The 11339-nt window shown below is 66.0% G+C and overlaps 1 protein-coding gene and 1 long non-coding RNA gene across 3 annotated transcripts; one reads left to right on the top strand and one right to left on the bottom strand.

The window, feature by feature from the left end:
* Window positions 1-3340: 3340 nt before the first annotated feature.
* On the top strand, window positions 3341-8759 carry LOC137485748 (uncharacterized). 2 transcript variants are annotated; one of them, XR_011005452.1, is made up of 3 exons: window positions 3341-3865; window positions 4802-4855; window positions 6686-8759. It is a non-coding gene; the product is annotated as an uncharacterized lncRNA (long non-coding RNA). The 2 variants fall into 2 exon arrangements; XR_011005451.1 differs by having other exon boundaries at window positions 3343-3837.
* Window positions 8760-9817: 1058 nt separating this feature from the next.
* OVCA2 (OVCA2 serine hydrolase domain containing) lies at window positions 9818-11173 on the bottom strand. The gene has a single exon (XM_068210420.1). The coding sequence runs from the start codon at window positions 11042-11044 to the stop codon at window positions 10358-10360; it is 687 nt and encodes a 228-aa protein (XP_068066521.1). The 5' UTR covers window positions 11045-11173; the 3' UTR covers window positions 9818-10357.
* Between the last annotated feature and the right edge of the window lie 166 nt (window positions 11174-11339).

Below are 11339 nucleotides of genomic sequence, written 5' to 3'. Positions count from 1 at the left end.
GCAGGGGGATGTGTGTCCCCTCCACCTGGGCTGGGCTGAGGCTGTGAAACTCATGACAGTGCTGAGCCCTGGGTCACCCCTGCCCGTCTCCTGAGCTGTTCCAGTGGCAAGCCCTGCCTGCTGCAAAGCAAGGCTGGGGGCAGCCAGGGGACCCTGCCGAGTTCTCCCAGGGTGCCGCCCATCATGAGAGAATCCCTGAAAGGCAGCAGGAAGGGCAGAGCTTCCCTGGCACAGCACAGGCCCAGCCAGGGTGGCTGCTCTCTGCTGTGCTGTCTGGGTGGCATCGCTGGGGTGGGCAATGGGAGTCATTCCCTGTGGGGTGATGCTCAAGTGGCTGGGGGGCCCTTCCCTGTGGACCAAGGCTTGATGGGGCAATAGGACCCCTTTCTTTTGGGGTGACACTGAGTGGACCCTTTTTTGCAGAGTGATACGTGGTCAGACAAGAGCACCTATCCCTGCAAGGTGGTATTTCATGAAGCAGGGCAACCCTTCCTTGTGGAAGGATATCCAGGTGCACAAGAGACAGAATCAAACAGCGGGAGCTGAGATTGGGAGAGACCTCAGGAAGTCATCCCCCAACCCCAGCAGGGTCACCCAGGGCTGGCTGCACAGGACCTTGCCCAGGTGGTTTTGGATATCTCAAAGGACAGTGACTCCAGCACCTCTCTGGGCAGCCCAGGCCAGTGCTCCCCTCCCAGGGTGGAAGTGCTCCCTGACGGTCAGAAGAAGCCGTGGGACTCAGTCTGTGCCACCTGCCCCTGGTCCTGGCACTGGGCAGCACGGAGCTGAGTCTGGCTCTGTCCTCTCCACGCCCTCCCTGCAGGGGTGTGGATGCACTGAGAGGTCCCTGGAGCCTTCTCTTCTCCCAGCTCTCTGCCTCTCCTCATCAGGGAGATGCTCCAGTCCTTTACTCTTCCTAGTGCTCCTTCCCTGGACTCTCTCCCGTATTTCCATGCTGGGAGCCCAGCACTGGACCCAGCACTCCAAGACTGAGCAGCGGGAAGGATCCTCTCACTGCTGTCAACCAACACAGACCAGGACACACCATTCACCTCCTTCATCCCAAGGACACATGGTCAACTTCCTGTCCCCCAAGACCCCCAAGGTCATTTCCACTGAACTGCTGTCCAGCTGGACAGTCCCTGGGATATCCCAGAGCTCAGGGATCTTCCTCCCCAGGAGCAGGGCTTTGCAATTCCCCTTGTTCAACTGGTGGGCAATGGGACCCCTTCCTTATGGGGGGATGTTTGGGAAGACAAGGGCACCCATCCCTGTGAGGTGATGCTTTGTGGAGCAATGAAACCCCTTCCTTGTAGGATGGTGCCTGATGGGGTGACAGGACCTGTCCTCTGCAGGTAGATGAGGATCCTGTCCCTGTGGGCCAGAGTTTGGTGAGATGATGGGACCCCTTTTCCTTATGGGTGATGCTTAGGGGGCAGTTTTGTCAACTGAGGGCAATTTTCAGTCAAACAAGGGCACCCATCCCTGCCGGGTGGTGTTTCCTGGGACAGTGTACCCCTTCCTTGTGGGATGACGCTTGATGGGGTAATGGAACCCTTTCTCTGCAGGCAGCTGATGATCTCATCCCTGTGGGATGATGCTTGGTGAAACATTGGGACCCCTTCCCTTATGGGTGATGCTTCATGGGGCAGTGGGACCCTTTCCTTGTGGCACAGTGCTCAGATCAGGGGAGGAACACTTCCAGCAGGGCGATATTTTGGGGCTTGAGGCGATGAGACCCTTTTCCTTTGAAGTGATGCATCCAGGGGCAATAGCATCCCTTCCTTGTTGGGGTGATGTCCAAGCAGGTAAAGACCCCACCCCTGTGGAGTCACGATGGCACAATGAGACCTCCTTTCCTCTCTCCCTTCCTCCTTCAATCTCCCTCATCGACCACCCCCTTCCCAAGCCCTATAGGTGACCTCCCCCTCCCCACCCACATCACCGGCTCCTCTCACCCCATTCCCACGACAGGGACACGGCTGTATCACTGGTGGGAAGCCCACGAGATGGCAGCAACGGGCCGCGCTCCGGGATGCGACACCCCCTCCTCGGGGGCCGCGACCCCTCCACTCCACGTCCCGGTCCCCCGACGCGCACAAGGTGCGCGTCGGGGGACCGGGACGTGGAGTGGAGGGGTCGCGGCCCCCGGAGGAGCGGCGGAGCTGCGCAGCCGGTTGCGGGTGGGCCGGCCCCGGTTGCTGACTAATCCCGGGCTGAGTCACGGTTGCGGCGGGGAGCGCTGCGGCAGCGATTCCCCACCTCCCCTTCCCGAACCGGAGAGCCCCGACGGGGCGAGCGCCGGTGCTGCGTGGGGGGGGGGGGGGGAAGGGGGGGACAGGAGAGGGACACCCCCATCTAGCAGGGGGTGGGTAAGGCGTTTTGGGGAGTTCTAGGGTGGGTGGCAGCACCTTGAGCGGGGTGGTTGGTGGAGGATGGGGAGGTGCCGGTGGGGTTGGGAGGGGTTAATTCTCCGAGCCGCTCTGCAGGTATTTGGGGGTGTGAGGGGTAAGGGAGTGGGGGGGTCGTGGCTTGAGGCCCCCGTAGCAGCGTGTGGCCTTGCAGCAGCGCGGCCCTGCTCAGCGGCGGATGCTGGCGGGCGCGGATGCTGCTGTCAATGACAACGCCGCTGTTGCTGTGGTTACCGGTGTGATGCTTCGCCAGAGCAGAGTGAGGTCAGACGGCTCCAGCAGGAATGGGGGGGATGCATGGATGGATGGACGGATGGACAGGTGCATAAAGGGGGAAAGGATGCTCCCAAATCCCCCTGGATATGACTCTAGGCCCATCTTGGGGGGCGGGGGGGGAGGGATGCTGGCACTTGGGAAGGAGCAAGGGGCCAAAATTAACTCACCCATGAAGCCACAACCTTCTTCTGTAGCACTGATGGTTTCTGGGGGATCCAACCGTGGTGGGAGTGAGGGCCAGGCCCCACTGTGAGGCTGGAGGGGTCAGGGCAGCACGGCGCTGCAGTGGGTTGCTCACCCCATGTATTCTAAACTGGCCCCCCACCACCTCTTGCGCTGTCCCATTGTCCTGCAGTGTGTTGGGGTGGCACCCATGGGTGCTGGTGACACTGGAAGGACAGGGGGTCTTATGAGGGGGCACGTGGGAGATGCAGCTCAGGACATTGTTGTGGGTGAGGGATGCAGGTGGGCACGGGGCACCTCCAGGCTGGTGCCCGGGTCTGGGAACCCCTGTGCAACCCCTTCCCGTGATGGGGGGCTCAGACAGCCCCAAATCAGCAGCCCCGTGGTGGTGCCACGAGGCCAGGATGAGGCCACGTTCTGGCCCAGCGGGGTGGTCAGAGGTGATGGGCACCCTGGGCTCCCGTGGGTGCGAGGATGGACCCCTCGTGGCTGGGGCAGGGGGTGCCGCACGCCGCCCTCCCAGGCGGACAGAACCCCCAGTTTGTGCCTCACTGGGTGCACGGCCCCTGTGTCTGGCAGCAGGTGGAGAAGGGATGTGGGGTGCTGGGTGCTGCTCTACTGCCCTCCTCGAGCAGCCAGGGAACACGGGGGGCTCCGGAGGGGTCGGGGGGAGGGCCGGGGTCCTGTTGCAGCCCGGACCCCCTGCCCGGCTCCGGGCCGCTGTCCTCCCCCCGCGCCGATATAAATAGTAGCGTCTTCCCGTTCCCTAAATTTCCTCGCTGACGTAGCGCTCACGTCATTGTGTAGGTTGATGCTTTTCTATGAATGAGCCGAGATCCCCGTTACTACGAGCCCGATCCTATAAAAGCCCCGCGCGCTGCGGACAGCGCAGCACCGACACCGGCGCCGGCCCCGCCGGGAGCCGCGGGGCCCCTGCCCGGCCCGGCAGCCGCGGGGCCCGCAGGAGGTAAGGCACCGGCTGGGTTGGCCCCCAGGTAAGCGGGGACGGAGCCCGGTGCGGGGGCGGGAGGGGGCAGCGGAGCCCCGCGGCACCGGGCGCTGCACCTGCCGGCCCCGGGGCAGGGGTGAGGCGGAGCGGAGGACACCGGGGGCCCGGGCGGGGGGGGAGCTCTGCGGCGGGCGGGGGCGGCGCGGTGCCGCCTGGCGCAGCCCCACGTGCGGGCCGGGCGGCGGGGGCGGCGGGGCCGGGCGGCGGCGCCGGCGGGGGCGGTGCGCGGGGGCGGGCGCTGAGCGCGGGGCCGCCCCGGGGGGGCGCACGGCGGGGACCGGCCGCCCGCACCTTGCAGGGGTTGGGGGAGGGGGGCGGGGAGAGGTGCGGAAGCGCATCCGTGTGTGGGGTCGTGCGTGCGTGTCCCTCTCTGCGGTGACACCGGCGCCCGCCGTCCCCCCCTCTCCGAGCCTCCCCGCAGCCACCCCCGACGGGACCCCCCAGCCCCATCCCGCGGTGCCGCCGTGCCAGGCACTCTCCACAGCCACCTCCCTCGGGTTCCCCCGCAGCCCCGTGTCCCCAGCCCGGGTGCTGCCGGCTCCGCAGCCCGGGGAGGGGAGGGGGGGGGGTCGATCGCCTTCACCCCGCTGCGTCTAAAGAGCGCGGAGACCCCGTCGAGGAGAGCCCGAGTCAGAGCGTCGGCACCTTGGCTCTAGACTGCTTACTGCTGCGTAGGGACAGGACAGTAACAGTCTACAGTCATGGCTACTGAAGCATGACCCACCGCCGGCACCGGCACCGGCCCCGGCCCCGGCCCGCACCGGCCCCGGCCCCGCCGCAGCGCCGGGGGGCGGGCGCTGTCCGTGGTGCTGAGCCGTCGGGGAGCGCGCCCCGACGGGGGCGGGGGGGAAGGCGGGAAGGGGCGGGGATGGGGGGGTGTCCCGGTGCCCGCCTGACCCCGCTCTCTTTTCCCCCCCCGCAGACACCGACCCCCCCACGGCGGACGCCCCCCCCCCGCCTTCCCGCTGCAGCCCAGGTAGGGGGGGACTCCCGGCGGGGCGGACACGCGTGGGAGGGCAGGGGGCGGGCAGGGGGGTGGGCGGATGTTACCGATGCTGCCGATGCTACCGACACTCCCAACCTCCCAAGCACCTGGAGTCCCCCCCCGCGCCGCCGGTGGGGGTCGGGCGCGCTCGCTGCGGTGGCGGGGACGCCTCCTCGCCGTCGCCAAGGCACCGGCTGCCCCCTCCCATCCCGCCCTCCCGGCTCCCCCCACTCCGACGCCGCCCGGGCGACCGTGGCTTTAGATTGTTACTGTGCCGCTGGGGGGGTAACAGTCTACAGCCATGGTCGCCGGGACAGGCGGACTCGCATCGCGGGCAGCACCGGCTCCCCCCACTCGCCCATCCCCGGGGGTCCCCGAGGCGGCGGAGGCGGGGCGGCGGGGGTCCCGTCGGGGGCGGCCCGCCTCCCGGGGCAGTAGGAGCTCACATGCAGGATGCAGCTCACCGCACATCAACTCTTACTGTTCGGGGGGGCGGGCGCCGAGCGGCTCCTCCTCGGGCAGCGGGAACGATGGGGACCCCCTCCTCGGATCCCCCATCCTGCCCCCCGCCCCGCAGCCCCTCACCTGCCCTCCCGGCGGGGGCCCGGAGCCCCTCGGGGACCGTCCCCGCCGGGCTCGTCCCACCGCATCTGTCCGCTCGCCAGTCGGGGTCCCGTCCCCCCGTCCCGTGCCCCCCCCCCGCCCCGCCGCCGGTGCGCGGGGGGACCGCGGGCCGTTCGCGGAGCGGGGCTGGCGGCGGGGCCGGCGCGGCGGGGACTGAGCGCGGCCGGCGGGGCCGGGGCGGGGGCGGCCGGGGGCGGTCGCAGGTTGCACAACCCGCCCGGCGCGGCCAGGAGATTCCTGAGCGGCGAAGTCAGAGCGGCCCGGCCTGCCCCGGCAGCGGGCACCGGGCCTTCAGCAGCCGGCGGCGACCGGTGCTGGCCGGGCAGGGCTCCTCGTGGGGGGCACCGAGGACTCACAGCCCTGGAGATGGAGAGAGGGGGCTCGAAGGGCTGTAGACCATACAGACCTGGAGGGGAGGGAGGTACCTAATCCCATGGGGACGCCGGGGATGTAGGGTCAGGCCCAAGTGGGTGAGGGTGGCAGTGGTAAGAGGAACAGGAAGAGTCCCTGAACAAGAACCTTCAGTCCTGGGATCCTGAAGCAGAGGGCTCCTACAGGTGTCCCACCTAGAGCGAGCAAGGGTCATGCAGGGTCCCCTGCTCACACTCTCCCTCTCCAAAGCAGCCCCATTAGGATCCCTCACCCATCTGTGGTGTCATGCAGCTGGCAGCTCTGCCCTCACCCAGACAGGCATGGCCACCACCAGGTCCCCAGGGGCCAGCATGGCCACAGTGGGACACGGGAGCCACAGGCAGGGAAGGATCAGAGGCAGCAGGTCCTTGCTGTGCCCTGCCGTGTCTCTTGCTTGTTGCCTTTGACTCCTGCTTTTCCCATCGCTGCCGTTGGTGACTGGCCAAGCACCTCACACCTCCAGGACGGGGATTTTCCGGCAGTCCCACCAACACTCAGGTAAAACCTCAGCTACATCCGGCACATCCACGCTGCAAAATTGCCACTGCCGCAAAACCCACCCTCCATCCCCTGGGAAACACTTCCTTATTTATGCCCCGTCAACAGCATCACAGTGAGGTCCAGGCCATGGTGACATCAGTGTCCCTTCCAGGGTACCCCTGGGTGAGGGGACAAGTCCTGTGGGCAGCACAGTGGCTCCTTGGACCCCACGCTCCAGCCCGGGAATGTTCCAGCTGCACTGTTGTTTTGAAGGCCAAGTCTCTCCCGCTGACACCCTGGAATCAGTTTTTCTTCCAGAGTCCTTAAAAATATCCTGGATTCCTGACACCGGGACTTGTCTTCCAACGGCGCTTCCAAGCCTCTGGGCCTGGGGCCAGCCACCAGAGCCAGGGGACAGAGGCTGTCCAGCTCCCGTGCTCCTCCTCAGCACGGAGATCGCGGCGGTGCCGGGAAGGAATGTGGTGCCAAGGAGGATCACAGCCCCTGCCACAGCCTCTTCCACGGTGGAATGGTGCTCAGCAGGGCACAGGCACGGCACAAACACTGCCTGGCCTCGGCAGCGCAACCAGCAGCTTCAGAGTGCGTCCCTGTGCACGGCCAGGAGGGCGGGAAGGGTCTTCCTGGGACCTCCAAGCCATGACCCTACAGAGCCCGGCAGCTGAGGACAGGGGGGGACACTGCCTGCAGCGAAGGTCCCAAGGGACTCTCCCCGACAGAATTTCCCTGTGCATCCCTGGGAAAGCACGTGGCCCCAGAAAACTTCTAGACAAAATCTGCCACCCGCTCCTGGCTTTGCCAAGTGGCATCCTGGCACCATAGGAATTTAGGGTGGGCCCGGGGGGGCTGAGCCAGCACAGCTGGTGGGGGCTGCAGGAAGAGGTGCTGCTGTTGCCCCCCCAAGGGCCGGGCAGGTGTCTACTGGCCCCACACGCTGTTGCTGCCATCTGACAGCTCTTGGCGAAACGGCCTTTTGTGATTCAGCCGTGTTTATCCCAGCCTGCAGCCCGGCCCAGCGTGGGTTTCCATGGAAAACTTCCATCCAAAACAAGGAGAGAGAAGGAGCTACAGCAGGAGTGACTCAGCCACAACTGGAAGCTTCTGCGAGTGAAGCAGGGAAGGGGGGGCTGCTCCCTACGACTTGGTCCTGCTCCAGCAGCGGGGCCCAGGGATGGTCCCAGCTGTCCCCTGCCCGTGCCACTGCCACTTCGCAGGCAAGGACCTTGGCAGGTTTGGGAAAAACCTCACTGTAAAACCATCTGGGAAACACATCACCCTCCCGGAGTGCCCCCTCCCCACGCCTGTGGCAGGTCCTGCCGGTGGGGACAGAGGGGGAAGAGTGTGAGATGAGTAAGGCTCAAACCCTGGCACGAGCCGCACCTGCTGCCAGGCTCGGCGGGACGTCACTTTTTCCAGGGCTGCCCACAGGAACCCCTACCCGTGCCTGGTGTGCCCCAAGTGGGGGGCTGGCAGAGTGGGCAGTGGCAGTGACCTCGAGGTGGCATTGGCACAGGGGAAAGGGGTGAGGGGATCTGGGGAGAGGTGGGAAAACAGCCAGGAGTTTGCAGGGAGCAGCAGCACTGGTGGCGTCTCTGCTCATGCCAGGCTCCTCCTGCCCTCCCCGGGACACTGGCACAGGGCTGGGGGCTCTGCTCACCCAGGGAAGGGGCAGCAAAGCTCTGCCTGGCCAAGCCCTGGACTCCATGCCCACAGCAGGCTCCTCACAAGCAGGGCCGCAGCGAGGCTCCTTCCTGTCCCTGAGGTCACACAGGTGGCTCCAATGGCTGCACTGGCGTATGGAAAGGCACATGTGGGGACAGGGGTGACATCCCCCCTGCCAAAACACCCAGGCTCCCGGTGCTGCTGGTAACACTCGTGATCTTCCCCAGGGCCCTCTTGTCCCAGGTCAAAGTGGCACAGCTGCCACCCAGATCCTGGGCTCACTCCATCACTCCCCTGTTCAGCAACAGCAACAGGCCCACGCTGTTTTGGGGGAAAAACCAACTCCCCTGGGTCACACCGGGTGATGGAAAAGGGAACTCCCCAGCATGAAGCTAAGTGAGGGGTGGGAGGACATGAGCCAGTCTTGTCTCCAGGTTCACCTCTGCGGGCAGCCAAGTTCTGTGGCTGCATCCCAAGAACAGTCCTGGATCTGCGAGAGAGGCAGGGGCCAGCCCGAGGGCAACTCGCCAGGAAAGGAGGGAGAGGGCAGGATTCCCATGGCAAACCCCTCCGAGCCGCTTCCCTCCTCCCACCACACCGGCACCAAGCAGGACCTCCCCACGCTGCTCACACAGTCACCTCCTGCGGACAAAGGTCGCGTTTATCATTTTTATTAATTTATTTAAACCGCTACAGCAGACACCCGGCAGGAGCCATCTTTATGCAGACGCCGGGAAAGGGGCAGGTACCGCAGCACCCCAGTTCGGGTCACCCATCCCTCCTGGACCCACCCGAGGGAGCTGCCTGCAGAGCTGGGACCGTGCTGCTCACTCACCGCACCCGGGGGCTTCTTCCCCTTCCTTCCCTCCTCCCAGGAGCTGGCGGTGCCTCCCTGCGCCCGGGAGCTGCCGGGGCTGCGGGGCCGCAGTGCGGGCGGGCGGCCATGGCTGCGGTGCCTCCCCCGCGCCGGGCAAGCACCGGGAGCTCGGCCACAACCAAACACCTCCCGGGGGCTGCGAGCGCGGCCGCTGCCGTCCCTGCCCGGCGGCGGGGGGAGAGCGGGGACAAAGGCTCCCGTGCGTTGTCACAGCTGCAGCCGGGCGTGCGGCATCAAAAAAACCCAGCCTCTGGTGTCCCCGATGTGGTCACCAAGGGGTGCAGGCTCCCCACGCCTTCGCAGCAGACGTGACACAGCCCACGTGAAGTGGCACGGACGGCCAGCACTGCCCGAGCCCCCCCAGCCCCACAGGGCAACAGCAGAGCGGCTTTGGGCTGCAGGGAAACAGCCACATCCTCCTGCCACCATCAGCAGCGTGCTGCAAACCGGGGCAAAAACGGGATGGGGCCGGGAGCTGCTCACTCCTGCTGAGCTGCTTTAACCCGTGGCACCCCCGGGCCCGCTCCCAGCTGAGCGAGCACAGGAAGGGTTTCAGCAGCACAGTGTCCTGCGGCCCTGACAGAGCCGACACTGCGCTGCCCTGCTGCTCAAGCAGGGGGGAAATTCACTTCTTTCACCCAATTTCCTTCTTTTACCAGCTCTACACTCCCAAGGAAAGCCGTGGTTAGAGAAGCTCTGCTGGCTCTCCTCTCCTCTCCTCAGACTGGTGCCCAGTGCTGAGCTGGGCAGAAGCTGAGGACACCTGCAACTGTTACAGCAATAAAGATTTTCCTGTGCTTCTCGATAATACAGAGCCACAAACAGCGACAAGCTTTTCTTGTTCATGGAGGCACTTTGTGCAGGGAAGATTCAACACATGCACACTGAGCCAGCAGGCACTTCATTCCTGAAACAAACACCAGCCCTGGCACTGCCAAGGATGAGAGGGTTTTCCAGGCCCAGACCAGCTGGAAGCTTGGTTTAACAGATGTCAAAAACCACGAGGTTTTGGGGTGTAAAACTGCAAGAGCTCTGTGCTCTGCAGATACTTCCTGTGGCTGAGCTGAGGGACTCTCCTTTTGAGCAGGTGTTCGAGTCTCTGAAAGCACCTTGCACACAGAGCAGTGTCACCCTCCTGCCCTCAACTGTCACACCCCCACACTCGTGTGTAACATGTCACACACGTCATATACATCATATATAACTTCATATACGTATGTATGTATTATACTGATGTATACAACAAAGCTGAAAAAAAGGGAGATAAAGAACTATTTAGCCTGGCCTGGGTGAGCACTGAAGAGCAGAACGTGCAGTGAGCTGTTCTCTGGTCCCTCTGGAGGCATGGAAACACTGATGTTTCACAGGATGGACGGCTACACGTGGCTCACCAGAGCCCTTTTTTATTACAGAGCCCATTCTCAAACCTCCCCAGCTCCTGGGCGCTCGGCCTGGCCCTGCCCGGGGCAGAAGCGTTCCAGGAATTCCAGGTAGGCTTTCTTCTGCGCCGGAGCCGCGGGGATGAAGTGCCCGCCGGGGTGCGTGAGCACAACGGGCTCCACGAAGCACTGGGCCAGCTCCCTGCTCAGGGGCGCTGCGATGACGGCGTCGGTGTCGCCCACGACGTGCAGCGTGGGCAGGGCGATGGGCTCCCGGTAGAAGTGTCCGTGTGCCGGGGCGCGGCTGGCGAACGCGGCCACCAGCACGGCGAAGGCCACCGGGAAGCGCGGGTCGCCGCGGGCCCGCAGGGCGCACACCATGGCGGCCAGCGCCGCGCCCTGGCTGAAGCCCAGCAGCCCGTCGAAGGGCCCGTGCTCCGCCAGCGCCGCCGCCACGGTCGACAGAGACTCCTCCAGCCCCGCCGGAGCCGCGGCCGCTTCGCCCGCCTCGAACGTGCCGGGCCCGGAGAACCACCAGCCGCGGGGGGGGTCATCCCCGTCGGCGTCGTCCTCAGCGCCGGTGGGCAAGAGGTGCGGCGCGTCGATGGCCACCAGCTCGGCGCGGCCGCGCAGGGCCTTGCGGAGGGCGCCGGTGCGCTGGCGGAGCCGGCGGGCGCTCTGCCGGTACCCGTGCAGCGCCAGCAGCCGCAGCGGCCGCGCCTCCGCCATGGCCGCGCCCCGGCAGCGCCACTTCCGCCTTCCCGCCGAAACGCGGGGCGCCGATTGGCCGGAGAGACGGGAGCGAGCGGCGCGCCTTCGCGGCGGCGGCGCGCGCCCCCTGGCGGCGGGAGGCCGCCGGGGGCGGGCGAGGACGGGGCAGCCCCGGCGGGGCGGGCGGGGCGCGACCCCCGGTGCGGCCGCGGGCAGGGCGGCAGCACGGCCCGGTCCCGCAAGGGGCAACTCCCCGCGGACAGCCGGGGTCGGTTCTTGCGGGCGGTGGTGTTGTCGAGTTACGGGGTGCGAC

The sequence above is a fragment of the Anomalospiza imberbis genome, chromosome 20 (assembly GCF_031753505.1).
Source record: "Anomalospiza imberbis isolate Cuckoo-Finch-1a 21T00152 chromosome 20, ASM3175350v1, whole genome shotgun sequence".
NCBI classification, from domain to species: Eukaryota; Metazoa; Chordata; class Aves; order Passeriformes; family Viduidae; genus Anomalospiza; species Anomalospiza imberbis.
Note: the sequence above shows the minus strand (reverse complement) of the source record. Positions and strands in the feature narration are given on the sequence as shown.

Coding starts and splice junctions, on each gene's coding strand:
- OVCA2 (XM_068210420.1), bottom strand. CDS start 11,044: ATGGCGGAGGCGCGGCCGCTGCGGCTGCTGGCGCTGCACGGGTACCGG.